Source organism: Anopheles gambiae, chromosome 3 (genome assembly GCF_943734735.2).
Source record: "Anopheles gambiae chromosome 3, idAnoGambNW_F1_1, whole genome shotgun sequence".
Taxonomy (NCBI): Eukaryota; Metazoa; Arthropoda; class Insecta; order Diptera; family Culicidae; genus Anopheles; species Anopheles gambiae.
The window spans coordinates 86682599-86710065 of NC_064602.1; the positions used below are offsets into that span (position 1 = coordinate 86682599).

Sequence of the window (27467 nt, forward strand, 5' to 3'; positions counted from 1 at the left end):
AATTAAATATAAGAATGACGAAAAACAAAACAATCAGAAAACAAGACACCTATCTGCGGATCCTTTTTTCCAACAAAAAGGAGAAAAAATACCTAACGTAATAAAGCAAACTAGCAAACACACGGCCTAAAGAAATGTCGAACGGTCGTTATTATATGACGAGCTGCTAAACCATGACTAGAGTTTCATCAATCGAACGCACATAAACAGTTTTGTTCCTTTCCCTCCCATCATTGGTTTTTCGTGTATACTATTCCCTTCCCATTGTTCCCTCCCTTGTTCCTACACCCTCATACCGCGCTGCAACGTGTTGCTTATCGATTATTTTGCTGCAAACACTGACCGTTATTTACAATGATCGATTGAAGCGTATTTGCGTTGCGTTCGAAGACAAGCGCAGACTGGATAGGAGGTTGTTTACTTTATATAATGGAATTAAACTGTTTGCGATTGAATTAAATAAAGCTCAACAAAAACAGAACTCTCTAATGTAACTACGGCTTGCAGAGGATGCACAACCTTCTCGCCATCTCTCTCGCCTGCACTGAAGAATTGACGAAATTTGCACCAGCTTAATCGAGTCCCAATGTAGTATAACAATAAATATCCTTGTGGCTATTCTCTTTGTCACGTGTCTCTTCTTCTCTCCCTTCCAAGCTAGGCGGTTGTTCGGTTTCTGTTCTATTTAAGCGTTTAGCGATCACTGTTTGTGTGTGTTTGTGGTTTTTATAACGATGATTTGGGATGTGATGACGAACGACCGTTTTCGTGCATCCTAATATTTATGGTAAAGTGTTTGCTTCGAAGAGAGTTCGCGCTCGCGGTGCTGTTTGCGAATTTTGTGTGGGACAGAGAGGGAGAGAGAGAGGGAGGGAGCGAGCGAAAGATAATAAACGAGACGAAGAATATTGTAGCTTATTGTACATGCCGGATATAGCACCTTCTCCGAACGGCTTGCACTTTGTTTTTTTTTACATTTTCTCTCATTGTAGCGGCAAAATATAACAAAAGTCGAAATGTGTATATCATAGTTCCGGGCTTGAGGTTTTCGTATTTATATTCTTTACTCAAGTTACTAGAATAATTAAACGTTCCCTACACTTTTGCTTTCTTCACCTTAGTTCGCCTCCACTCCGGACGGGCGTCAGGAGTAGACGTTCGTAAAAAAAAGTATAACACGCACACATTCAATACTAGCAGCAGCAGCAGCACCCACCGCCAGAGAGCGCACCCTGGTGTGCTGGACTGGGCGAAAGGAAAAGGAACAGGATGATACACCGCACTGCTGTGGTAGCGAACACCGGGATCCGGGATTGCACTGCTGTTCCCAATTCCTTCCGTTTGCTTCGATTTTTTGTTTTTACCGCAGCTCAGTCCCTGCTCAGTCAAGGTGTTTGTACATGTCATCCAGCTGGGGCGCAAAGTAACTTCGGATCTGGGGCCGCCGGGATTTGTAGGTAGGCGTTAGCAGACCGTTCTGTACGGAGAATGGATCCGGATGCAGGTAGATGTCTTTGACCTAGAATGACAAATACATTTGTAGATAAGAACCTTGGTTTTTTGCACTACACAGAGCCTTAGAGACGACATGTACCTGTTCGAAAGACTTCAGTCCAAACTCTTTGCCCCACAGGATCATGTCGTTCAGGATGAGCTGCTTCACGTCTGGGTTGTTGCACAGTACGCTCAGCGTGCCGGGAATGTTGTTCTCCTGGGCCCAGCTCTTGATGACCTCCACGTCCGGGACCACGATTGCCACTATGCAGCTCTGGAATTAATGAAAAGTTCAATTAGAATCAGATTTGGATCAGCTGGAAACAAGCTGAATGTATACGACTTCTTAATAGACACGTCTGTTGTGAATTCCATGCATTATCATTTTGAGCTCTACGCTCTTTGGACAAATAGTTTTACATCAAACTTTATAATAACTCTAATTAGCTTATGTCTTATGTTTTACATGTCATTTTCTATTGGCCTAGCATTTAGTACATCAAGATTAAAGTACATATAGACTTTGGCTTTCCTAACTTGTTCATTCTATATAACTCAGAATGCTATTTCAGGGTTAAGCTATAAGATTTGCTTGAAGAGGTCTAAAAAAAGCTGCTTGATACGTTGTCTGACATACGCTGATTGCCTCTGGTACCATGCTCTGAGCTAGTGATAGAAAGTAGGCAAATACCCGATTGGACTGCAAAAATTTTGGGGATTTTGAGGATTTTTTGTAGCGGTAGCCGTTCGGAGTCGTCCAAAGTCAGGGTCATCTGAAGTCATTCGGAGTTGGAATCATTCAGAGTCGGAGTTTGGAGTTGGAATTGCCCGGAATTAGAGCCCAGCCAGAATTGAAGTCGGAGATGCCAGGTGTTGAAACCAGAGTCGGAAGGAGCAGCAACTAATCGTTCCGTTTTCGTCGAAGTCGGAATTGAACTAGTAATATCTGAAGTAATTGCGCTCCAGAGAGCCTCTTACTACACCGAACGTTACCCGTGATCAGCAGTGCATGACCTGATCTATCAATTCTAGCGATTTTCAACAGAAATTCTTGCCCCATAACCTTTTAGAATACCTATAGCCGTCATACAATCATTTCTTTGTCAGTTCTTCACACCATACCTTTAAGCTTTCGCCGTGCACGAACACCTGCTCCACGTACTGGCTGCGGATGTAGGCGTTCTCGATCTTCTCCGGCACGATGTATTCGCCCTGGCTCAGCTTGAAGATGTGCTTCTTGCGATCGATCACCTTGAGCGTACCGTTCGGTAGCCACTGCCCAATGTCGCCCGTATGATGCCAACCGTCCTTGTCGATCGTTTCTGCCGTACGCTGTGGATCTTTTAAGTACCTACAATAACAACAAAAAGGCATGTGTTAACACTGCCTCAATGACCTTACGTTTTGTCCTCCCTACCCAATGAAAACGTTCGCTCCCTTGACGCAAATTTCACCCTGCTGCTGTGACGCGTAGTACTCCATCTCGGGCACGTCCACCAGCTTGATACCATTGCAGGCGACCGGTGGCCCTACGTGCCCAGCCACAAAGTCACCCTGCACCGTCAGCGTAATCGGTGCGGTACATTCCGTCTGCCCGTAGCCCTCGCAGATCAGACAGCCAAGGGCGGCCCGCGAGAAAGACAGTACCGCCTCGGACAGCGGGGCCGAACCGACCACCATCAGGCGCAGTCGGCCGCCGAAACCTTCCTGAATTTTTCGGAACACCAGCTTGTCCCAGATGCTGTTCTTCCGCACAATGCCACGCTTGATCTCTGCCTCCTTCGAGCTGAGCGCCATGTTTAGCAGCAGCTTCTTGACGGACGATCGCTGCACCTCGGCGAACACTTTGTCGTACACGCGGTTCAGCAGCCGGGGGACGGCCGGCATCAGCGTGGGCTTCAGCGCTTTCAGGTCGTTCGTTAGCTCCTTGATGTCGCCCGAGAAGAAACCGACCGCACCGCCCATATAGTAGACGCCGTTCTCACAGCAGCGCTCCAGCATGTGCGCCAGGGGCAGGAACGAAACCATAATGTCGCCAACGCGTGGCCGATGCGGCCCGAGCTGCAGCAGTACGCCCGCCACACCGGCCAGGACGTTGGCGTGCGTCAGCATTACGCCCTTCGGGTTGCCGGTCGTGCCGGACGTGTAGCAAACCGTGCACAGATCGTCCGGTTTCGGCTCGAGCTCCGGGTTGTCACTGATGGCGCCCAGCTTTTCCACCTCATCGAACGTGTGCACATCGATGCCGACGTTCTTGGCCCGCTGCAGCGTGGCCGGCCGGACCTCCTTGATTGCGACGATCTTGCGGAGCGATCTGCAAGAAGAGTTGATTGACAAAATTGAGTACATTGACCAGATCTGCAGCCTAACGCCGTGCGATACTTACCTCGGTGCCTTGTCTAGCAGCAGGTTCACCTTCTTATCGTCCTCCACGACGACGACCTGCATCTCCGTCTGGTCGACGATAAAAGCGCACGCATCGGGCCCGAGCGTATCGTACAGCGGTACGACGACGAGCGAGTAGCAGTAGCAGCCTTGCTCGAACAGTACCCACTCCGGACGGTTCTGTGAGTAGATGCCGATGAAGGTGCTCGGCCCTGGCCGCAACCCTAGCGAGATCAGTCCGGAACCGAAGTTCTTTGCGCGCAGCAGCGTCTCATTGAAGTTCATCCACTGGTTGTAGGAAAGGGGAGACGGACAAAAACAAAACGATCAGCGTCGTCAGGGTCATGTCACGTCAGTTTTCAAGATTTGGGGAACGGTCAGGCCTACCTGATATGGTGACTGTAGGTTCTCTCGCCATCCCAGGCAAGGTCCGTTGTTTGACGTGTAGGCACCCTTGCGAAATGATTGATACAGCGTTCGGATGTCCTCCTCGAGACAGCTGACAAATTTGCCATCCTTTGCCTCCTTGTAGAACTTTGACACGTGTACCTGTTCCGGGCCCTGTAGCGAAAGCGGAGAAAACAGAAATATTGCAAGAGTTAAACAATTTGTTGCACAGAAGATACGGCACAGATACGCGGTTTTGTCAATGATCCAAAAGTCATACGTCGTTTAGCTCATCAGATCATTAATTTACCGCTTCTCCCGACACCCAGCAGTACGTTCAAAGATCGAACTCATATTTATAGCGTCAACCTACGGGTCGCTTTGGCTGTGCTAAACTATTCTTTCAACAGGCAATTTAGTATGATTTGTTTGCTACCACAAACACAAGAAGCAGCTCGTGCAGCATTCTAGTGAAATTACATCATCTCCCGTTTGCTCCAAGAGGGAGTTAGCCCTTTTTCGACCGCCATAATTCACCGTGCAGCTATAATCTTTAACCGTGCCCATGTGCACATCTGTACAGCCGAGCGAAACTGATCCTCCTCTTTTGAGTGGATGATCTTACTGCCCCACGGTCTCTCTCTCTCTGTTGGCACCAGTGTCCAAAAACCAAATACACACATGGCGGCGCACTTTTGCTGACCGTGAGGCCTATTTACGGGGTGGTTTGTTATTTATTGGTGGACAACAGCATGGTGCGCGGGCGCGCACACACTTGAGGGATGCCATAAATTTTCCACTTAACCATTGCAGTTCGGTTTTTACTGACCAAGAAGAAAGGCGCGTAGGAGCACACACAAATACGGTCAGGTTTGTTTTTATAGGGACACAACAATCCTTCTTCCTGCGCTGGCGGTATATTTCCATGCGCTGGAGACACGCTAAGACACTACAGAATAAGGGTTTGCAAAATAATAAAACCATCATGCTTGCAGTGGTCGTCTTAAAGGTATTAAAGATTTAACGATCGTCACAATACGCGATCTCTTGCACCGTTTTAATAGGCGTCAAAAGCTTTGGAAACCCCATTTCCATTGTCCTCGCTGCGCGGATGAAATATTGTGTTGATCGTCAACCAGACAACGATGATTCGATGTCGTGGCATTAGCAAATATGTTTTTACAACCCCCGGTGTGACAAATTGAATGTTTTTACTGCGAGAGCGGGAACTCGCTGGGACGTCATCTGTTATGCAACTCGCCGTTGCTCGTTGCTTCTCTTCCTTCGAACGCGATTCCTGATGCTATTTTCGTGGATGGGTATTTAATCGAAAGTCAACCATCATCCGAAATGAGCAGTGAGTGTGTTTGTGTCTTACAAATCTTTTTCCGGTGCCCGTTCCCACATTCGTTTGCCAGGTGGTTCGTTTGCTGCTGGTGTCGCATACGGTGGCAAATCGTTCCGAAACATTCCGTAGTAATAGTAATGGCCAGGGTTTACGAGGTCGATGCTAGCATCATCACGCGACCTAAAAATAACACTAAACTAGTCCATTTTTCATAACCTTTTCCCACCCCATCCCATCCATCCATTCGTGCATTTCCCGCGCGAAGCGTGTCCCTGTCACGGTTATTAGCTATTGCCTTTACGCTTTGGGCCACACATCAAAATCGAGGCATGGAAACTGTCAGACAGAGGGCGATGGGACAGAGGAAAAAACATGGGCGTTGGGGAAGCAGGCACCTCCACGTGGAAACTCGTGCTTCCGGGGAGAGTGTACGGCATTTCACGGTCGCTACGGCGCTACTGTCGGTGGTCGGGCGGGTGCCAAAAAACACGGAGCGACTGAGCAAAAGAATCTTGCCCTGTTCGTGCGCCACCGCTTCAAAGTTCAAGTTCAGACAACGATGTGCGCGTGGGGTGCGGGTGGTTCGTGTAACAAGCACACTGTTCTGTGCTTATTTTATACACAAACACACACTCTTCCCTCTCATCATACACGATCAATGCACCGCTCGATTGCGATCATCGAACCCCGCGATCCGCGAGATGATGCAGCTTTCGGGTGATGATGCAGCCACACACACACACACTCACACCCAAATACCACACAAATGCCGAAGGTTGTCTGGTGGTGATTTATTTATTGCAGTGCACGACGTGTGTGTGCGATCCCTTGCTCGACAGGTGCCTTGAGTAGTCAGTCAAAAATTAGTTCGAAAAACGCAAACAAAAATTGTACACGTTGACGGTGACGGGGGCTGCGGTAAGGTAAACAAATACTGCTGCAAACTACTGACACCTCCGGGACCTCCGACCACGAAGATACCGAATTATTGCTGTGAAAAGAAGGCGCACGGAGCTTGATTTGGTTGGCATTCGAATGGGTGGAAAGAATAATAGTGGGGAGGCCAAAGCAAACATTTGCCGATGTTGATGGAGACGTCAATGTTGTTGTTTGGAAGTATGGAGAAAATTGGCAAATAGCAGCTCGGTAGATCATCGCAAGAGACGTGAGCACCCTGGCTTGATTCATTATTGCACACAAATATTAGGGATGCGTTTTGGTTGCTATAAAAGCATCCTCAAAGTTATGGACTATTGAAGATTGATATATTTGACAGCTCTTAAGGCCAGGATTCTGCCGGAAGTAGCTTCATGGTGATGGATTTCATAGATAATTTCTGCTATTTCTCAGAATTGAGACGATCTCTATCTGATCTAATCTGACGATCTGAACTAAACAGAGCCGGTGATCGATAAAAATGATCGTAAACCAATCAAATGTAATTAATCTAAACCTCAACTCATTTCCAACCCTACAAGTTTGCGTATTAGTTGTGCGTATTATTGCAGTACATCAACAACCCCATTCTGTAAAGTGGAAATGTCTTGTCATGTTATACCGCAACAGCAGCTCAAAGCGCTCAAAATCTATACAAGAAAACTCAGTACAGTCTAGTGTTGGGTTTCATAAATCTTTCGTTGAGATTCATTCATATAAATCTTCAGTGATGAGTGATTTGAATCTCGAGTCGAATCTTCAAAGATTCATGAACCTCTAAAGATTGATGAATCTTCAAAGATTCATAAACCCATTTAAATTCATATGTTTCCAGGGTTTTAAGAATCTTTTCAGATGCATGATTTACAAAATATTTTATTTGCCTAATCCCACCTAAAACATACTCGTCGTGAGTGAATCCCTTGAGATTCAAGAATCTTTGAAGATTCATTGAAGATAGAGTTTCATAAATCTTTTCAATCGAGATTCGGATTCATTGAATCATTCCAAATATTCATTCAGATTCATGAATCTGAATCAGATTTACCCAACACTAGTACAGACATGTCATTTTATTAAAGCACCAAATGGAGTAAGGGTGTCCACTAGTATGGACATCATACGTTCCCTTACTCTGAACTTACTGTTTTGTAATTAGTAAAGGTAGAACTTTGAAAGACAATTTTTGGAATATTATTCATTATTTAAAACGTTACATTGCATACATTATTTACTTTATATGCTGCAAGCAATTTGAATACTAATGATCTATGACATCAAACGAGAGGACGTCAGTTAGCACAAGTTCTTGAAATGTATTTTTCCTTATGGACATACTAAAATTAAGATGCATTTGAGAAGATATCTTGAAGATATCTTTTCGAACGATCTTCAATCAAAGAATATCAAAATTCAAAGCAAAGGATCAATAATACGACACAGTCAGATATATAAGATCTTCATTATTTTCCTCAGGCAAGATTTTGAAAGTAATTTGAGTTAGCACAATAACAATATTCGTGATCGAAATCAATGACACGAATGTTTGTCACTAGCCATAACACTAAACATGGTGCGCAACAGTGTACAGAACAGATTTTCATAAATGAAATGATCGTGTTTCTACCCGGTTTGCACATGAATCCGGTCAACTCTACCCCGCCAAGTGTTTACGTACAGCTGAAATATAAGCTAATGACAGTTATTTGACATAAATATAGCGTCAAAACTGCTTACCCAAAATCATTCGCCCATTCAAACCACTCTGTGTAATTCGAACCCACCGAACGTCACCTTCGGTTCGTAGCTTGGTCACGAGTTGCGCCAAAACATAAATTGACAAATTCTAGATCTTGGCCTCGATAAAAAAAAAAAATGCGTCTACGTGATCCTGGTCATTCGTGCGCAACGATGTTCGTTATCGATAATAGCGTCACATCATCTTCGTGCGCTCGAGGTTCGGGCTCGGTTTGTCGTGTAATTATGTAAAATTAGTGTTAACAGAAACACACGCCTATTATTCGCTCTGTGTCTGTGTGTGTGTTGAGTTGGAAACGGAGGAAAAAAGCGCAAATCGCGAGCCGCTACGATAAATTACCTTCGCAACAAAATTAGTGTACGGTGCGCGATAATTTACTGTCAAGGTCCTCGTTTGCTATTGCTGCTGTTTTCCACGAACAAGTGCTTGTTCACGATCGTTCTAGAGCAAAACCGGGGGGTCCCGAATGTGTCACACAGCACAACACAAGCGCACAAAGCCGTGATTGACAAGGAAGAATTCACCCACTGCCGAACCATTTGTGGGAGCAAGCTAGACCTAAAGATCCTCGTGCCGTTGTTACGCTACGCTCAGCTGTCACCGGGACGAGGATTAATGAGCCTCTCTCTCCCTCGTTGCCCGGGGAGTGGGTCCACCGGCAGCATGTGACTGCTACTGCCACTCGACCAAAGCGTTCCTCGTGACCAGAAATTCGAACGGGCCGATGCCGATGCATGATTTAAGCGTCCAATCTTCTTATCTTGTGATCTTGTGGTCGTAGGACGAATCAATTCGTGGGGAGCACAGTATTAATCATCACGCGAGTCGTGCAATCCCCGGGTCAATTGTTCCGTGCTTTATTTGTTCGGCTGCCCCACCCTCAGCCAGACGTTTATTTGTGCACAAAACAACATCATCATCTGGCATCCGTACACCCTCTGGTCTGGTCACGCGCTCGAATACCTCCATACCTCCACCACGGGAGTGATCCTCAGTACAGTTGGGAAGATGGGATTCCCAACCATTGCCACCTGTTCCGTTCTGCAGATGGATCAACCATGCCCAAGGGGGTGTGTGTTTCTGCGAGAAGTGTGCCGTACTATTAATTAAAATGCCACACAAATGCCGACACACAACACAACACTGTACCCCCGGTTTGTTTTACTTCTGGTTTGTTTTGATAGTGCCACCACGTATGCATTTGCGAGGAAAATCTCCTGGGGAGAATAAGGCGCTTGCACCATGGTACAGCTGTGAGAGCAGAAGTTGCGAAAATCGTTGCTACCAAATGTTTTTTTTCTTTTTTATTATTAACAGTCGAAATCAAGCAATGTAGCTAGGGAGGATGCGCCCGTAGATATGATGTGTGCGAATATAATTGCACTTTGACGGGGCTTGTTTATCAAGCGACGCGCGGATACGAAATTGTTAGTGTATGCAGTTCGCGACAAAAAATGATATTTTTATCGTTTTATATGCATTGAAGTAAATCATTCAAATGGTGGCTGTGCAGGAAGATAATTAAAGCGACGCGCTTTGTGATACAAAGTCTATTGAAACCAGCACCATTTAAAGTAAAGCTACACTGGCCCTACAGTAAGGACTTTGATTGTGTTTTAATATTTAAAAATAAACAATAAATATTCTAAGTAAAATACTTATCCGGACAAACTTATTGATCAAATATCTTGATTGCTTACGTGAAGCATGTTGATATTGTTTATGGTACCAAATCAAGGTAGAAATACTTATTTAGTATGTTAACTTAAACTTTTCTCATTATTATTTGTGTTTAAATTGAAATTAATTTAAAATTAGCTTTGAATATTCAATTCGTTAATGTGAAGCTGTCTCGCTAAAATAATCATTATCTGCGATTTAGCAGATATTAAGTATCACGTACAGCAAATTGTTCTACAATGTATTGATATAAACAACAAACAATTTGCAATTTATTACGAAGACTTTATGTTGCAATTAAAACATTCAGTTAGTCTAATTGAATAAAACTAGCCAATATGTGTGTTTGATTCCTGACCAAATTGTGCTAATGTTGAAAGATGAGAGAACATTGAAATCCACTTATTTAGTTTTAATTTCATCACTGGGCCTGATAACAAAGGCTACAATTTCCATATCGTTCATTTAAAACGTGAAGGGTACATATGGAAGATTAGATTAACCAAGCAACATTTCAACCTCATATCCATTTCGGATGTGTAAACGACAAATAGCCGGCCCCCGTTTATTTGACTGCACGGGAAAAAACATGATCTGTTAATGACTCTCCCGCAAAACAACCGCACGGGTGCCAATACTTCTCTATTACACTCTGCCCGGGTAATACGATACCGCACAGTGCCATGAAGGACGATGTATATCTTCCTCACAAAATGACCAGTCGCTGCGTGTGTGCTCTTTCCGAACTAGCGTAAATAGTAGCCTTCGCATTGTTGACATTTACTCAAATTCCGGTACAAATTTCTAAACACTCCTGCTGGTTTTTGTTTTTTTTTTGAAGAGCAATGCTCAAACAAACAAAACATTTGAAAACATCATTAACAGCAGCACCAACTCAACGTGTAATTATAGCACTCACCACTGAACAACACACATGAAAAAACATCAACCTTGGCGCACCGATGTACCGAATCCGAAAAGTTTAATTATCCGCATCGCTGTGCGCCCGGCTGTTCCGGTCACAAATGTGCATCACATGACAATATCGCTTTTCCTACCCGTGGTTTTTGCTCCGCCACCCTCCCACAGCGGCTCGCAACAGTTTGACGGGTGAGTGAGTTTTCCTTAATAAATTTTCCACGCACCAGCAGAACCTGTACCGGATAGGTTGCTTCCCACGCGATGCACAGCTCTTCGTGTGGGTTCGATTATTTTGCGCGTAAAATGTTGGCTTTCTTGTTGGCCGCTGGTGCATTTTGCTCTCTTCGCTTGAGGTTAGACAGCTAGCAGCTAAGCTGGTGCTGACAGTGTTTCCGTTTTCCGCTGGACGAATGTGCGTCAGCGGTATTAAATAAAAGACCTTTCGATGCTTGTAAAAAAAACCATATGGCGAGCTGCACAACAGTGGGAGCAGCGTGTATTAAAAATAAGTTCCACTTGAGCCGGAGGATCGTCATTTTCCGATCCATCTGCGGATACGTTGAGTCGACCATTTGTGTAAAATAAGCAACAAGTATGCGTTCAATGTAAGGTATTTGTTTCGTAAAAGTGAAATCGTATGATCTTATCTTACTTAAACGTAAGAAAACGTGTTCATGTGTGATAATGAATAGTGATTGAACGGAAATTCTATCAATTTGAGTTGATTAATTAGAACCGAAACGGAATAAACTGATTTTAGTAGGCACGCTGCCATATTTTATACCTTTAAAAGAAGGTAATATTTGATATTTTACATCTAAAGCGATTCAACCAAGAAGTGTTGTGCTACGATTTGTAAAAATTATCAAAATATGTCGCTCTTTTAAACTTTTTCTTCTGAGGAGTTCTTATTTTTCAATCTATTGCAATGGATTCGTTATTTTGATCATTTTCCACTCTACTACTATCATTAGTTTGTATCATCTACTCTAGACGATTTATGAAAAATAAACTTCAGGGATATGTTTATTGTTACAAACCAAATTGTTTTATTGAAAAATCTCCAATGATGCTTTGTCAAAATACACCGGATGCACTGAGACGTATTTACGAACCTTGAGAGTACCATAAAAGCGATTAGTACACACTTTTTATGCCATAATTAGGACATGCCATAATTTAGAAGTCGTTTCTATCATCGAGATGCTTCATGTAAACTTTCTTACGCCTTTATAAACGTTAAATTGATCGGTCGTTTAATGTGGAATATATGGGTCCTAAGTATTATTGGAATTGATTCGTTATGTAGGCAACCAATAATTTCATCTCATTGGAAAGTGTGAGAACACCTTAGTACACCCAACGAAGAGTTTAAAATCGTTTCCAAAGTAGTGAAGCTATTTCTATTCTTTTTAAATATTTATGCCAATCCAAGTATATAATGTGTTCTAAATTCTCGCAGAAACTATGTCCAAATTCACACCAGCACACAGGCATCACACCCTTCCAAACTTGTCGTTATTGAGATGACCGACATTACCTTCAAGATGTCACTCTGAAAGCCGGGATTTATCGGTGGCCGGATCGGTTCCTGCGAACCACAGCATGACATGTTGTGGCCGTGCCGTTGGTCTGCCACTCACTCCTTTACACACTCCTACACAACACTGCGACCGTTTCTCACTGCACCGACAAAGACCACCCGCCCGGCTGCACTCACTATTTTTTGAAGGAAAAACAAAACTGATGCGAAAATTACACCTCCAATTCAGCACAGTAAACGCTTCTTCACACGGGACGCGCTTTTGTTGGTTCAGCCTTTTGTATCCTTGAGCTAATATTTTCAACCCGACCGAACGTACATCATCGCGCCGTACCGCCAGGGGGGGAGGGGTAAGACCAAAACCCACCAAAGTAAACGGTCAGGGGTGGATCATAATAATTTTAAGCCGCACTTCCCTGCACTTCTCCCCTTCTATCACCTTCACCTTGGGCAGCAGCTGGGTTGGATGAAAACACTCAACTAGTAGGATTTTAATCGCACAATCGCCGCGCGCAAGACTTGATCGCGTTGTGTGTGTGTGAGTGTATATACCTTCCACTGGCTAACCCGATCCCGCCTAACTGTGGGTTAGCTATGATTCTTTAAGCTGCTATTTTAAACCGCTAGGCACCAGACCAATCCAACACACAATTTAGCGAAAATGTCACAAAAACTAGCGATAGCCGAACGGAACGGTACCACCCTTTAATGGCATCACATACGGTGCATTAAGGCGGCAACACTTGATTGTAACAGCTTTAGAAACAGCTGTTTTTTTTTAATTCCAATTTAAATGATTCTTCTTGGTAGAAAGAGCACGCTTTACAGTAAATAAAAACCACTATTCACAAACAGTAAGATCATTTGTAGATAAATGATCATGAACCACTTGGAGGGAAAACGTTTTTATTTTTCTCTTTTTCTCTTGAAGATCGCCCCCTTTGTTTTGGCTTGTTTTACTTTAGTTGCAAAGGTGCACAGAGAGAGAGAGAGAGAGAACGAGAGAGGTTGGATTTATATTTATTTTTATCCTATTGTTACACCAAACGACCAAAACGTACGCCCAATGTTAAGGACACGGGGAAGCGCGATCGACGCACACGCAAAAAAACACACACACACAAAAACTCAAGACACACCGCGACGTCCACCGGCGACAACGTCTTCTAGTTCACTGACCAAAACGGTCCCAATAGCAAGCGAGCCAACGGTGCAAGGCACCGTAAGCGTCTTTGCTCCTGCGCACAAAACACGCGCGCGCACACACACACACATACGCGCACACGATCATCCGGACCGGCATTTTCTCGGTCATCATGATCGGTGATGATCATCATCAAGACACAAACGAGGATTTTCCTTCCCTAACTGTTTTGCTTTTTTCATTTTTTTGCTTTAGACGGGATGAATTAGCACAGAAGACACTTGAAGCAGCGGGACCGAGTCTGGTCTTTGGAATGTGCTCTTTAAGTGCACGTCATTACTTCTATGATCTATGAGTAGTAGGAGCATGACGAGGGCTGTGCTGAGCCAAAGTGCCAGGGAAGGGTACATGAAATGCGTACAGGAGTGAGAGAGGGTTTTGAACAAAAGCGAAAAAAGCATCAAGGCGCTCTGTATGGGGAGATGATGCAATGCAGCATTAAGTTTGACGTTTCAAGTTTCGCAATTAATATGGACACGAGTGATTAGTATTGTGCAATAACGTACTAGCAGAAGGAGGCATAGAACGTTATTTTTTCATAACAAATAGCAAAAAATATTCTTATTGGTAACATTTTTAACATAAGAAAATACAAAAATCTTTGCTTGGCTAATCAGAGCAAAAATCTAATCAGAGAGCTAAGCTCTAAAATCTAATAAGCTTGTCTACACGTTTGTGTTTTACCATGTAAATGTAAACCATTTTAAGATCTTCTAACCTTTGGTTCGGAAATGGTTGCTAAATGTATTCTCTATCTATTTTCTGCGTCTGTTTATCGAAACGTCAAAGATCATGCCGCCCCTATTATTGCACTCTCACAAAAAACCAAACCTTCATGGTCACAGTGATAATCGAAAAGGCGTTTCTTCACCCATTCAAAAGTGTAATATCGATTAGCCCATCGCATCTGGCACGATTCACCTAACACCCCGAGAGGAACATGTCTGCAGAGGCATGAACATTCGACGCTAAATAAATTACGAACAATCATTTGCCGCGCCGAAATCGAACAAAACTGGATCGAAATGTTTGTAACGCGAATCAATACCGTTCGCGAAAGGGAAAGGAGTTTCCCTACCTCGATTGCTTTCTCTCTCTCTCTATCTACCGTCTCTGCTCTAAACAAACATGAGCATAAAAATTTGCAACAACACCGATTCATTAGCGCCCGCACGTTTTATGAGTATTTATAAACGAATTAATAAGATCAACACATTATCGTGGTTTTTCTTTTTCACCTTCCTATCCGCATGTGCCATGACCTAACCAAGGGTGAGATAGAAAAATAGGAGCGAATTTCAACAGCGCACCAATCGTCGGCATCCAGATGCTACAGCTCTGCCCCATCGGTGTCTGGCGCGCCTTCGCATAAATATTTGATCGTTCCGCTTCCGTACTTGGTCCAGTGGTCGATCGATTCCCGATCGATGACGCACCCGTCGTGAAAGAAACCCCCTCCGAGAGTTTGGCTTCTTTGGCACCAGGCGCGAACTCACTCGAAAATGTTCGACCATTGTTTAATCGCTCGAGCTCGATGAAAGAAGCAAACGAATGGCGGGAGCAAGGGCTTTCGATGCGTAATGCCAGCCGGTTTTTTTATCGGATTCCCGTTTCATTGAAGGCAGTAAACGTTAAAGAGGCTCATTAATTTAACAACCAATCGACCAGACGGGTGCTGCTCCCTCTTCTCGCACGCGGATGGTTGCTCGAGCATAACTCTTCTAAACATTTTCATGATCATTGTTTTTTTTTTCTTACTTGCTCCTGGCAGGGTGCGCTTGACTGCGCTGCTCAACAAGCTGCCCTCCCCCCCCCCTTGGCGCGGTTGGCCGCTTTTGCCTGCGTGCGATCGTGTATGTCTGCACCTTTTTCTTCTGGCGCTATTCTTAGCTGATAGCAGATTTTTGCCGAAACAACAACGCAAATAACACCTCACTAAATACACCACGCACACAAACACACTAACACACCAAGCTCAGACAAGCATTGGGCGGGTGGGAATCTATTTATGAGACGATCCCATTTGGCTACCGGTGATGATGACACCCTGCCAGCGCGCTGCAAGTGACGCCGCCAGTCAGCGCACGGTGCGGCACTAGGCGTCTCCACCAAACGCTCGTCACGACGTCATCGGTGTACCGGTGTATCATGTGCTTGCGCGACGTATGACGGTATTGGGTGTGCAAAACACACGGTTGCGTATACTTACGGCTTCGATTGGACATTGGTTATCTAGAGGCACTAGCGGTTTCTCCGGCACGGGTCTGGTCGAGTAGTAGTAGGTGGCGGCGGCAACGGCAGTCGTTAACGCGACCGCACCGGCCGTACCGCCGACGTACTGCAGATTTTCCTCGATTTCGTCTACTGTTTGGATGATAAGTGGAAAAAAAAGAAGGTAAACGATGAATACATTAGTGTTGTAAATAAAAATTAATATTACGAAGGGTAAATGCCAATTAATGGCAATAAGTCGACATAATGAAGTGGTGCGCCTAAAAGTATGCAATGGTATAACACGCAAAATAAATGTAGCGAAGGCACAAACCTAGCCGTTAGGATTGTACAGAGAAGTATTAATAACATTTTAATCTACTTCTTAACATTTTGTAGATAATTGAAATTTTCTAGTAAGTTTCTAATTGTGATTTTCCTCATTTCATTATATTTTTGCATCATTTTTGTTAAATATCTGGAAAAATTGAAGCCTATTTGTATGTTTGGACCAATATGAATTATCTTCAATTTTAATTATTTTTTGTGTCGTTTTGGAAGATTTATGACTGTGTTTAGGTCATTTATTAAATCATTTAATTATGTTTTAAATTCTTTTCTTTTGCTCTAATACGAAATTCCTTGGACATGATCGAACTAGAAACAACTAAGTTAAGCTGTGTAGGAGCTAAAGCGGCAAAGATACAATTTGTTATACATGTTGTACATTACATTTATAAAAACTATTTCTGTAGTTCAGCGCATATTTCAATGCTCTCTGTTATCACTTGCTGAGCACTCGCGCTTTATGTAGCAAGGTAATAAATAACCTCGTGGTACCATTTATCAACCACAACAAGAAACAGTCGTATCGGGTGCGACATATTTGATAAGTGCCAGCAACACACCTCACTCGGGAATTACATAAACTGCTCGTATCAACACAAATTGTTGGCCCAACACGAGATGGGAGCCCTCTCAGTTTCTTCCCTTATCGCACCAAACGGTATTATTATTAAGCCATCCAAAGGTGAACCCAATAGTGGTGGGACTTTTTTTTCGCCTCTTATCAAACACCTTCACATACCCGAGTGCATTATCGGTGTGTCGCATACACAAAAAAAAGCCTGATCAGTACAACCATCATCATGATATTTCATTTTTGAGCTTCTTCGAAGCGAGCGGATTGATGACTCGCCGAAAAAAAATCACACCTAATTCGCACGTGTGCGACCACTCAACAATCGCAACGCTTTTAGATTGTGCGACATGATTCGATCGATTTCCAATCATCACTCGGACAAGAAATCAATGCGATCGTGCGGAGTTGCTAGTGATTTCCCGTAGCGATTAGTGACCCTTCCCGTGCGACCCTGAGCCAAGCTGCCAATAAAGCATTGGACGCGTCAACAACAACGAGCCACTAACCATAACCGGTGACTAGAAAGGCCGGTTTTGCGAAGTATAAAACTACACGTGACTTTACTACGACGTCCGGCGTGCTAAGCGTGCCCTACCGCTCACTCTAAGGTGCGGTACAGTAAGTGGACCACACCGTCTGCTGAGAGTTACCGCATGTGTTGTACAGTTTTTGCTAAGAAAATAAAATATTTACATAAAACTCCACAACAACACACACACACACACATGCGCCGCCGTAGATGTTAAGAAACACCTAACAGTGTACAGCACGATCTGAGAGACTTTCTCTGGGCACATGCTGCTCTCAGGCTGTACTGTGCGCAAACAATTACAAACACCGCCGCATACAACGTATAATTAAAATTAAAAAAACACCAGAATCGGCAGATGATACTGAGCAGACGCAGCGAGATCTTTACCGCATGTTTTGATGAACTTCAACATTGTGTTGCTGCTGCTCGTGTTAGCTACCCCGTTTCCTGGTTTTGCTGTTGATCCTCTCTTGCACTTTAATATTCTCTCTCTCCCTCTCTCTGGGTTACACACAACACTGCGTGTTTACTTTCACTTCACACTTCTGCCTCTTTTGGAGCAATTTACAACAGCCTGAGAAACTGACTGCTATCGGCAAATTCAACCACCCTAATATAGAGAGTCTGAGAGACCCAGACCGGTGAGGGTGAGTTAAGTTTGCGATCGTGATCTCGAAGTTGTCTGCAAAAAATCCGCCGCCACCGGGAGGAGTTGGGAAATGATCACAGCTGCCACCGAATGGTACGTTCAGAAAGAGGTTAGGTTGGAAATGTAGCACACACAGAGAGAGAGAGAAAAATCACATAAAAAGCTACACTTAACACTACACACTAACACAGATACGAAAAAAATCGCACACAGTAACGGCACGATAGTTCACCAGCACACGGACGGGGTTTGGCACGAGGTGGGCCACAAAACAGCACCAGCAGCTGAGTACTGACTGTTGCGTACTGCCACCGCGAGTCTGGCATTTACGTCTGGCGAGTCGTGCCTGCGTCTGTTACTCTGAACTCTTGGGTAACCGGACGAGGTGGGGGGGTGAGGGGGTGAAAACTGTCAGCGGTCTTCAGCACACTCGCTCTAGCACAGCGCTCCCCCATCCCGCCTTTAGTGTGCGAGTGCCAACGTGTGTGAGAAGATAACGGGGGTAATTTTTATGATTACAGTAGTAGCAGAAACAAAAAATTCAAGCCCCTTTCCGTTGTCTGCAACACCACACTTTTAATTACTATGACCCCGGGGCCTCCGGGCAGATTGGAACAGGTAGGTTCCCGCAATCGCCCCTGTAAATGCCGCCTGTGGGTGGGATCGATTAGTGACACGAGGTGGATGGGTTACGCATGGTTTCCCGAACGCGTTCCCGCGTGTCTCTCGCCATAAACATACTGCCTGCTACTGCTCCTCGCTTGCACGGTCGCACAAGAACCTTCCGACTGCGCAGACGCCGTGTTGGTCTTCGGGCGATCGCCCGACAAATTTGCGACAAGATCGCGCTCAAGGAAATGGTTATAATAATGCACGAGGTGAACGATCGAGGGACTGGTCTCCGTCGGTCCCCGGCCACCGCGTGTTTACAAGCGTTTGCTGCGCGTGTTCGTATCGATAACAGACCCGGTGACACTTGAGGAGCGATCGAGACGAGGGTTCTTATCGACGAGCGAACTATTGACACAAGGGGTGGAGGACTTTCATCTTGGGTGCGATTGTGGGATCGTAGAAATGGTGGGGTTGTTATGGTAAACAAGCGAGAGAATTTATGATGTTGTGAGAATTTTGCTTGACCCACATTGAAAACAACGTTCCAATCGATTCCAACCGGGTGTGTCTTTGTCGTCGGTTATTGGAGTAAAAAATAGAGCCCGGATTCTACACACTATAGGCCACAGTGGGACAGTGGAACTCAAGAAATGCAGAAGTAATTCTCTCCATTAGGAAAGAAATTAAACTTACTGTAAGATATCGGCAATGATCATGTTTATTCTCAGAATATTTCTCAGAATCTGAATATTTCTCAGAATTCCTAAGAATAACACGATTTTAAACAATATTCAAGAACTTGATATCAGCATAGATATATGCGTAGAAATTGAATATCTTGAGTAAGATCTACATAAAAAAAGCAAAACATTTTCCGAAACATGAAACAATCCCAATGTTTCATATCTATATTATCATTGAGATATTAAAGGAAGAATGGCTAGAACAAATATGAAAAATGTCACAACCAGACTGAAAAAAGTATCATAATAATTAAAATTAAACGGAACAGCAGTCAATCATGTTTAAAATGCGTTAAGTTTCAGAACCTTTAGAGTCTTTGTTGTTGAGTCTCTTATTTGGAATCATAGTAAATGTAACATTGCGGCATCTTTTGTACAAGAATTTTATATTAATATGTAGATTTAGAAGCAAAACTGCATACTGGCATTAGGCAGTTAAATCGCAACCTGCTCAGAGCATTACATTAAAGTTCATAAAGTAGAAAATATTGCGCAAAGTGATGAAATGCACAACAAATCCAATAGTTTAAAATTCTTTGGTATTCTTTGTATGCTTAGGCATCTTTACAGTGGTACATTACGTAAACGTATACTGATGATTTTCTGTAAATTCTGTAATAAGGATCATTCCTACTGGAAGAATGACTAGAGCACCTACGAGAACATTCGAAGCTTGGCAGGATTTACTGCCCTATTAGCAGAGTACATAATTCTACCTCTTATGGCCTGGAGCAAAATTCTTTAAATTTTGATCCCCAAACACGTTCATAGTACCTCATAAAAATAAAACAGCTCTTCCTTCCTCCAATCCGATTCCTCATCGCAATAGCGGACGAATATCAATCGCCAATCACCAGCTCTATAAGCCCACCAATCATGTGTATTCTGGAAGCGTTCATTGTGCGGCCGAGCGACGCTCGCAGAACAATTAAAACCTATCTCGCCGTCCATTATTTTTACATTAGCTTCGCACCCGCACCAGATATCGTAAACGCATTTTAATGAACGCCGGTCACCGGGCGCTCCATCAAATCCTTGACCTTGCTGATAGCGCCGGTACCAAAAGTAGCTACATTCATGGCACACGTGCATTGCAACCGAGCGGTGCGAGTGGCCACCGTAAGGGTGTTTTGGGTGGGTTTATCAGATTTAAAACTAATTCCAAAATCAGTCCCATTGCAACCGGGGCCTGATTTTATAGCACCCGCCCCGAAAACCGCACAATGAATCCAAATCCAAAATGGAAACCACGCTTACGTAACACAAACCATCGCTAAAGAAGAACCAAACGGGAAAGCAGCCCGATAAACGTCATTCTCATGCGTCAGGGAAAGCAATTTCTTCCTCACCCTTTTTGTCGATAGATGGTTGGGTGGCACAGACCACCTTTGAGCACACCCATTCCACCTTCGCTATTTAATCGTAACGTTTTTTTTATTGCTTAATTAATCCAACTTCCTTTGCTGACGGGTTTGGTAAGCTCTAGCTGTAGCGCGCACACAGCTCGCAATATGTTGTCCAGCGTTTTGTTTTACAGTTGTCATAGCTCAAGTCGATATCCATTACGAGGCTGGTGGTGATATGACGACTTGGCTTACAGGAGGTTTCGTAGATGCCGCACTAAGCTTTTGATTTTATGTGTCTTCTTATTCTTAGGTGCGTGTGGCATATGTGACAGGCGTGTGGGAAAATGTCCATCTACCATACAATACCAAGACGAGAAGCTTAGCCTGATAGTAGTTTAATTCATACTAAGCTCACTTCAATGTTCCTTTCGATGTGTGATTTCTGATTTTTTTGTTTTTTTTTGTATTATTTGTTTCATGTTTTTTTCACATTTGAACATATTATTTAAACATGTTTTTCTTGATTCCTCTGTTTTCTGGATATTTTTTATGTAAGATGTTGTATAGCTTTTCTTGTTTTTTGTTTTACGTTTGGATACATTTTTTGTTTGTTTTTTGTTGTTGTTGTAATTTTCTCAGTTTTCTCGTGTCAGTTTTTTGTGACCTCTTTTTTGCTTTGTATTTTATATTATTATTTTCATTGTATTACTTAAAATTTAATGATTTTATAATTTGTACGTTTTTTCTTTACTTCATAACATACAAAATTTAGATAGCTAAAAAACAAACATTTTAAGAAAAAGTCTTTAAATCGATAAAAATAATAATACAATGGAACATAATCAATAAAAACAAGAAAACGAAAACAAAATACCTAACCAATAAACGTATCAAGTGCAAAATACTTACAAAATCCCGTCGCGTTGGACATGATGGTAGTCTTTGCTGATTTCAACCACGCCAAAAAGCTACTCGGTACTAAGAACATTCACTTTCACCGTGCTCTTCCGTGCCCCAACACCCCAGACGAAGGGCAATCCGCACACGCTTTCGAACACGATCCGGCCCAAGCCCTTAATCGGCCCACCCTTAAAGATTCCCTTTTTGTCTTTCTGCTGCCGAGACCGAGCCACCAGGACCGGTTTTGTGCTCCTGCACGGGAAGAGTTTGTTGTGAACTGCACACAAAGCGACACACAAAGAAGGGCTGGAGAATGCAACAATCAGCTGCTGCTGTTGCTGGTCGTACTGCTCTTGCGGGTGACACTTCCACTGGTGTACTAACGTGGGCCGCCCAACGGTTGCCTTGGTTTTGATTTCGCGCCACAAGTGCTGCACACTACGGTCGCTATCAAAGGGCTCAAGCTTTCGTGCAATTGCAAATACACACACATACACATACACTCACGCTCACAACCGTACTGCAAATGCAACTTTCCTCGGCAGCACTGTGGGTAGCATGTTTCTTTCACTAAGTTGGAGCAATCGGGTTGTAATCTTGCTCGTTCTCACACACTCTCACACTTCACTCGAAAGCTCACTCTCACTTGCTCAGTCTCTCTATCTCTCTCTCGCTCTATATTTCTGTCTCGTGGCTACTTTACATGATTTCTGCAAAAAGAAAACAACCAAACACGTTACACGTTACGTTTTACTCCGCTTCCCTCTGCCGGGGCATTGGGAGGGATCACTGCGAAAAGCAAAACTGAGATAACAGCACACATTAGCCCACTTGGGCTTATCACACAGACCCTTTCTGCATTTCTGCAAAGTAGTAGCGAGACGCAAACACGCGACAAACAAACACCACCCCCAGGCCTCCGGGCTGGGTGTTAACATGCGAGATCTCGACAGAACAACGGCCGATCGCGCACTGTTTGCGTTCATCCGCACAAAGGATCGGGGGAGACTGCGATCGCGAATCGCACGCGGAACGTTAATTGTCGCCGTCAGCCACAGTTCACCACTTTATCGCACGAGTCGCCAAGCCAGACGACGATCAACGTCTTTGTGTTGTGTTGTTGATGTTCGGTTTTGTCAAACGGAGACCGCTCCAGTCAAACGACGTCCCCGTCTGAAAGGCATGCGTGGCGCGATCGCGACCATGTTCGTAGACCAACACGTAGCGAATAAAGAATCTTAATCATGCCGGCCACGTACGTTATTGTGCAGGAGATTCCTCAATGTGACGAAATTACGCATCGTCATTACGCGACCGCACGCTGATGCGGTGCTGACAGTAGTTGCTATAAACGGGTTTGTCCGGATGCCATAAAAAGCGTGTTCTGCTGTCGCATATGCTGGATTTAGGTGCCTATAGGAGTGTCTTCCCAAAAAAAACATACTTTTCGGTCCAAAAGATACTAAACAATCATTTTTTACTGCTCAGCTTTTTAACCTTGCCTGTGACATCCCAAAAAACTCATTTTGAATGCAGAAAATTTTGCAAACGATATCAGAAACTGTGTTGAGATCCGCAAACAGTGACCACACTCCTCTATTTCCAGCAGGACCGTGGTGGTGCCGTGTGAACCAATACAACCGGTTTATTCATTATCAATGTATCGATCGGATGACCTTTCCCGTGCGGGTGGCCGCGTGTGTGTGTGCGTGTGTGTATGTATGTTAAAATCATGGGCACAAAACACACATACGTCGCCCGCTTAATGATATGTAATTTCTGGTGATGGGGACACAAACAGGGTTATTTTCTGTCTCTCTCCCACTGACACGCTATCACTACTTCTGCCAAGGTCTCCCTCCAGAAGAAGATCCAGTTTCTAGAAAGGATGGGCATGTCGCACGTACATTGCCATAAATAAAACATTTTTTTTGTATCATCCCCACCCGCTGGTGTTCTACACCGGGTCGATCGGTCGTGCTGCAGCACCGTATGCTAAAAAGGATTCAACCGGTTGACAAAACATCCATTGCTGATAGGCCGGCCTGTTGCCATGGGTACCCGATATACAGTGAGTGCAAAAGTTATACGTATGAGCCGTAGGTTGTTTGCACACAAAGACGAATTAGGGGGATAATAATAAGCGGAAATAGTGGAGAAATTACAATCTGTTGTGATAGTATATCGATCAAGTGTGGTAGTCGTTCTAAATTTTAGTGTAGAAGAGTAACAGCTAGACATTCTTACTTACAAATCTAACCAACTAACATTTTTATGTAACAAAGCAAGTACATATATTCATTTGTTGACATTTTTTGGCCAAAAAACCTAGGCTGATCTTTCCAAAATAGTTGTACGTGAGGTTTTACCTAGTATCTGCCGCAAAGTTTCGAAATTCATAGAAACATATGTGTGTCCACCTAACATAATTCACAAAAATATATTGTCTTCTCAATCTGTCATACAACATAAACTTACTAGTTTAACATTGATTGCCTGTCAAGTATTGGATTTGGTAGAGCCGAATGAGATTTGTCTTGGGATTTTTTCCCTCAAAGCTTATTGTTTCAATAAAGAACTTTCAATAAAAAACCGTAACTTTTACTTTAACTATCCGTATACTATAAGAGCAACCAATAGACCATCGCAGGACATGTAATACAGGCCATTTTAACGTTCATGCAGGGGTCTAGCCCAGTTCTACGCTTCGAATGCAGTATTCAACAACCAAACAATCAAGTTACCTCACTAAATTATTGTACAGAAGGATTATTTTTGCAGATTATTGCCACTGAACAATTATAATTAATAAGTTAGATTAATTGAAGACAAAATCTGACTCAATAAAGACAGAGAGACTCAGAATAAGGCGAATTAGAGAAAGACCTATAATATAAATAAAATAGGAATAACCGAGACATCTCAACGTTATTTCTCATGAATATCCACATACACTTATACATATTTTGCTTTTAAAAAGAGCCTACAAACTGCTTACTATTTGACCTACAATCACTCCTAATCGTTTATTTGATTGACCTATACCGCAAACGTCCGTAATCCATCGTTTCGTATCAAGTATTCAGCTAGAAGAACACTTTTTACCATCACTGTAGTTGCAATCTTGAAGGTAGTTTGAAGGATATATCTCGTGCAATCAAACGGTTCAAACCGCATGGAGTCGATTCCGTTTGCAGATCGTTATTTTTAAAAGCAACACATTTTCACTTAGGCAGCTATCGGGCAAGGAATTTCACCACTTTTCGCTACATTTTCTAAATAGTTTTCCCATTTGTTTTCCAATAAGAAAACATGCTTCAAATGCTTCCTTAGCGCATTGCCGCACATCATCCGTTTTTTGGTACTTCTCACATTCGCTCTCTCTCTCTCCCTGCTGTGGCCTTTTTCAATCCTGCTGCCACGCGGTTTTTAGAACAGAAGCACACACATACGCATCCAAACACACACACGCTCCTAGCGATAGGGGAGCTATATTCCGCGGATGACTTATTTATAAGTTGCCCACTTTTCTCCGCGCCGGGCATCATTTGGTGATAAAAAAAATCACACACACACCGTCCGGCCGTGCGTGTACTGCTGCTGCTGCTTTTCGCGAAATACTACGCGCACCCACTGTGGCGCGTAGTTGAAACGTTTGCGTATTACTACTGCTCCAAACCATACCGAGAAACCCCAATTCAATTATGTAATTGTTGGCTGGCACACTGGTAGAGCAGAAACATTGTTGTGGTGCTGGGTCACTTTTCCGGGTTGTTTTTTGCTTCTTCTTGCTGTGTGCATAGGCGTAATTGAATTACAAACAACTCGTCTGCTGCCGCTAACGAGGAGAACATTTTAAGGCGACATCACTTCTATACCCGCACACACACATACACGCAAGAGTAGGGGGAAAAACTCCGGTGGGCCGTGCAATGACAGGATGACCTGGTCCGGACGTTCCATGTGCGTCTTCCACCCAGACAGCTATCGTACGATACTTTTCGATCGATTTTTTAAACCGTACGTATGTAGAGAGAGAGTGCTGTCAGTCGATGTTCGATTGAAAGGCACCTGCAAACAGCACTGAACATTATCCTTTTTTTTCGGTTCGATTTTCCATTTGCTCTGACCTCTGCTAGATGTGGAGCAGCGCCATGAATGGATAACGCTGGGAGGGGGGTAGAACGGTCTCCTTAGTATTTCATCCGTATCAGCCTAAAAGTATGCAATCACGCGATCGATACGATACACGCGAGTGGTGAGATGGCTTTTCGCTTACGCCTGCACCACGTTCACAGTCGACATATTCCTACCGGCGACACAGAAACGGACACAGAAACACGATATACAGGCTTCTGAAGTGCTTTTTCACAATTGTAGCAGCCACATTCACAACCTGCAAATTGTAACACAAAATTTTCCACACTTAGTTTTTTCCTCAACCCACAAAACACACAATCACTATAATACACACTTCCGCAAACGGCTGCGAGCTGACACGTTTCTCTCTCTCTCTCTCGTTTAGTTGATTTCACCACACATTTGAAAGAGAGCGGATCTATGCTGTCTCGCATACAGAATAGTTTCTCTCCAACATTCGCCCAGCATATGCTGCAAACAACGTGTACGGCGCCACGTTCAAATGTGTGTGTGTTTGTCTGCGTGAGAGAGAGAGGCCAAACACGAGCAAAACGTCAACTGTCAAAAACCGCCGCATCTGCAAAATGGTCCTCTGTGTGTGTGCGCATATGTCAGCACTCACGTGTGCGTGCGGAGCAGCCGGTTGTGGGGAGTAGGGCGGGTTGGATGTGTCACTGCTGCCGTTTAAAGCACTGGTCAGTTAGCATTGTATGTTCCAACACGTTTGATGTTTGTTTGCTGCGTACCGATGACTACGCTTCTGGCATGAACTGGAACGAAGCAACGAAGCGATAAGGTACAACCCCGCACACGGAACGCGCAACAATGCGCAACGACTTCAAAACACGGGCCCGGACACTCCCGGCATATGCGGTACGAAGCAAAATGGGGCCAAACCGAACCGGAATGTTTTGCACCGGCTAGAACGGATTAATTGGCCAGACACGGTAGCTGGTAATTAGCGGTTCGATAATGATTTCTTCACGGTACGGCGAGAGAACTCCTCTGCCCCCCAACGTGGTTTGAGCATACCGAGCTGTCTGGTTTTTTTTAATATCGTTCACCTGTTTTATGCTCTAGAAGGCCACGGGAAAACGACAGCTGGGATGCAGATGGGTGCATGCCACACGGTTCACAGAGGGGGTTTTACCGCGCACTTACGCACCTCCGCTTAGGAGCTGGTACGGGAGCTAAACTAACGCATTTAAAACTCAGCACGATATCTTTCTGCCAGATTTTTCACTTCACACAGCAAACCAGCAAACGAGCTGAACTCTACAGTGCTTGAGCACACGGGCAACGGGCCGTGCGATCTGACATTTCTCTCTGGTTTCCTTCTCGGGTCGGTACAGCGCATGATTCAAGTTTGCGGCTCGTACGACCCAGCACAGGATACCCCACAACGGCACACTCCCGGAGAATCGAACGATAAAATAAACATAGAGCAATGTAGGAGCTGCTGAAACGCACACGCACACACACACACGCACACAGACCCGATAGAACAACACACTAAAACCCGTTCGGCTGTGTATTTGATCGCCTGCATGACGTCAAATGCAATTTGCAAAATCACACCAACAAACAACCAAAAAACGTACGTAAACACACTGTGGCAGCACATTCTTTTCACTTTTATTACATCTTTCCTGACTGTCGGCGCTCTCGCTCTCTCGCCCTCTCTTTCCTTCGCCGAAATCTCAAACGCCCAACACACAGCGCCAAGACACCAGCAAGAAGTCCGTCCTGCCTGTC

General features: G+C 44.1%; 1 protein-coding gene across 12 annotated transcripts; it reads right to left on the bottom strand.

Annotated features, from left to right (window-relative positions):
• Positions 1–1019: 1019 nt before the first annotated feature.
• LOC1281025 (long-chain-fatty-acid--CoA ligase 6) lies at positions 1020–27467 on the bottom strand. 12 transcript variants are annotated; one of them, XM_061653076.1, is made up of 9 exons: positions 27355–27467; positions 21582–22282; positions 15867–16021; positions 4267–4440; positions 3881–4167; positions 2912–3808; positions 2617–2845; positions 1595–1768; positions 1020–1519 (listed from the first exon to the last, which is right to left on the bottom strand). In XM_061653076.1, exons 2-9 carry the CDS (start codon positions 21658–21660, stop codon positions 1382–1384), a joined length of 2133 nt encoding a protein of 710 aa, XP_061509060.1. In that variant the 5' UTR covers positions 21661–22282; positions 27355–27467; the 3' UTR covers positions 1020–1381. The 12 variants fall into 12 exon arrangements, with proteins under 12 accessions (XP_061509060.1, XP_061509063.1, XP_061509058.1 ...); XM_061653079.1 differs by lacking the exon at positions 27355–27467 and adding an exon at positions 26777–27023; XM_061653074.1 differs by lacking the exon at positions 27355–27467 and adding an exon at positions 26874–27022.

What these genes read in the sequence shown, in the direction of transcription:
- LOC1281025 (XM_061653076.1), bottom strand. Translation starts at nt 21,660, where the DNA reads ATGTTCTTAGTACCGAGTAGCTTTTTGGCGTGGTTGAAATCAGCAAAG. An exon ending in GTCCAACGCGACGGGATTTT is followed by an intron (nt 16,022 to 21,581) that starts GTAAGTATTTTG and finishes TCATCCAAACAG; the next exon opens with TAGACGAAATCGAGGAAAAT. An exon ending in ACCTACAGTCACCATATCAG is followed by an intron (nt 4,168 to 4,266) that starts GTAGGCCTGACC and finishes TCCTACAACCAG; the next exon opens with TGGATGAACTTCAATGAGAC.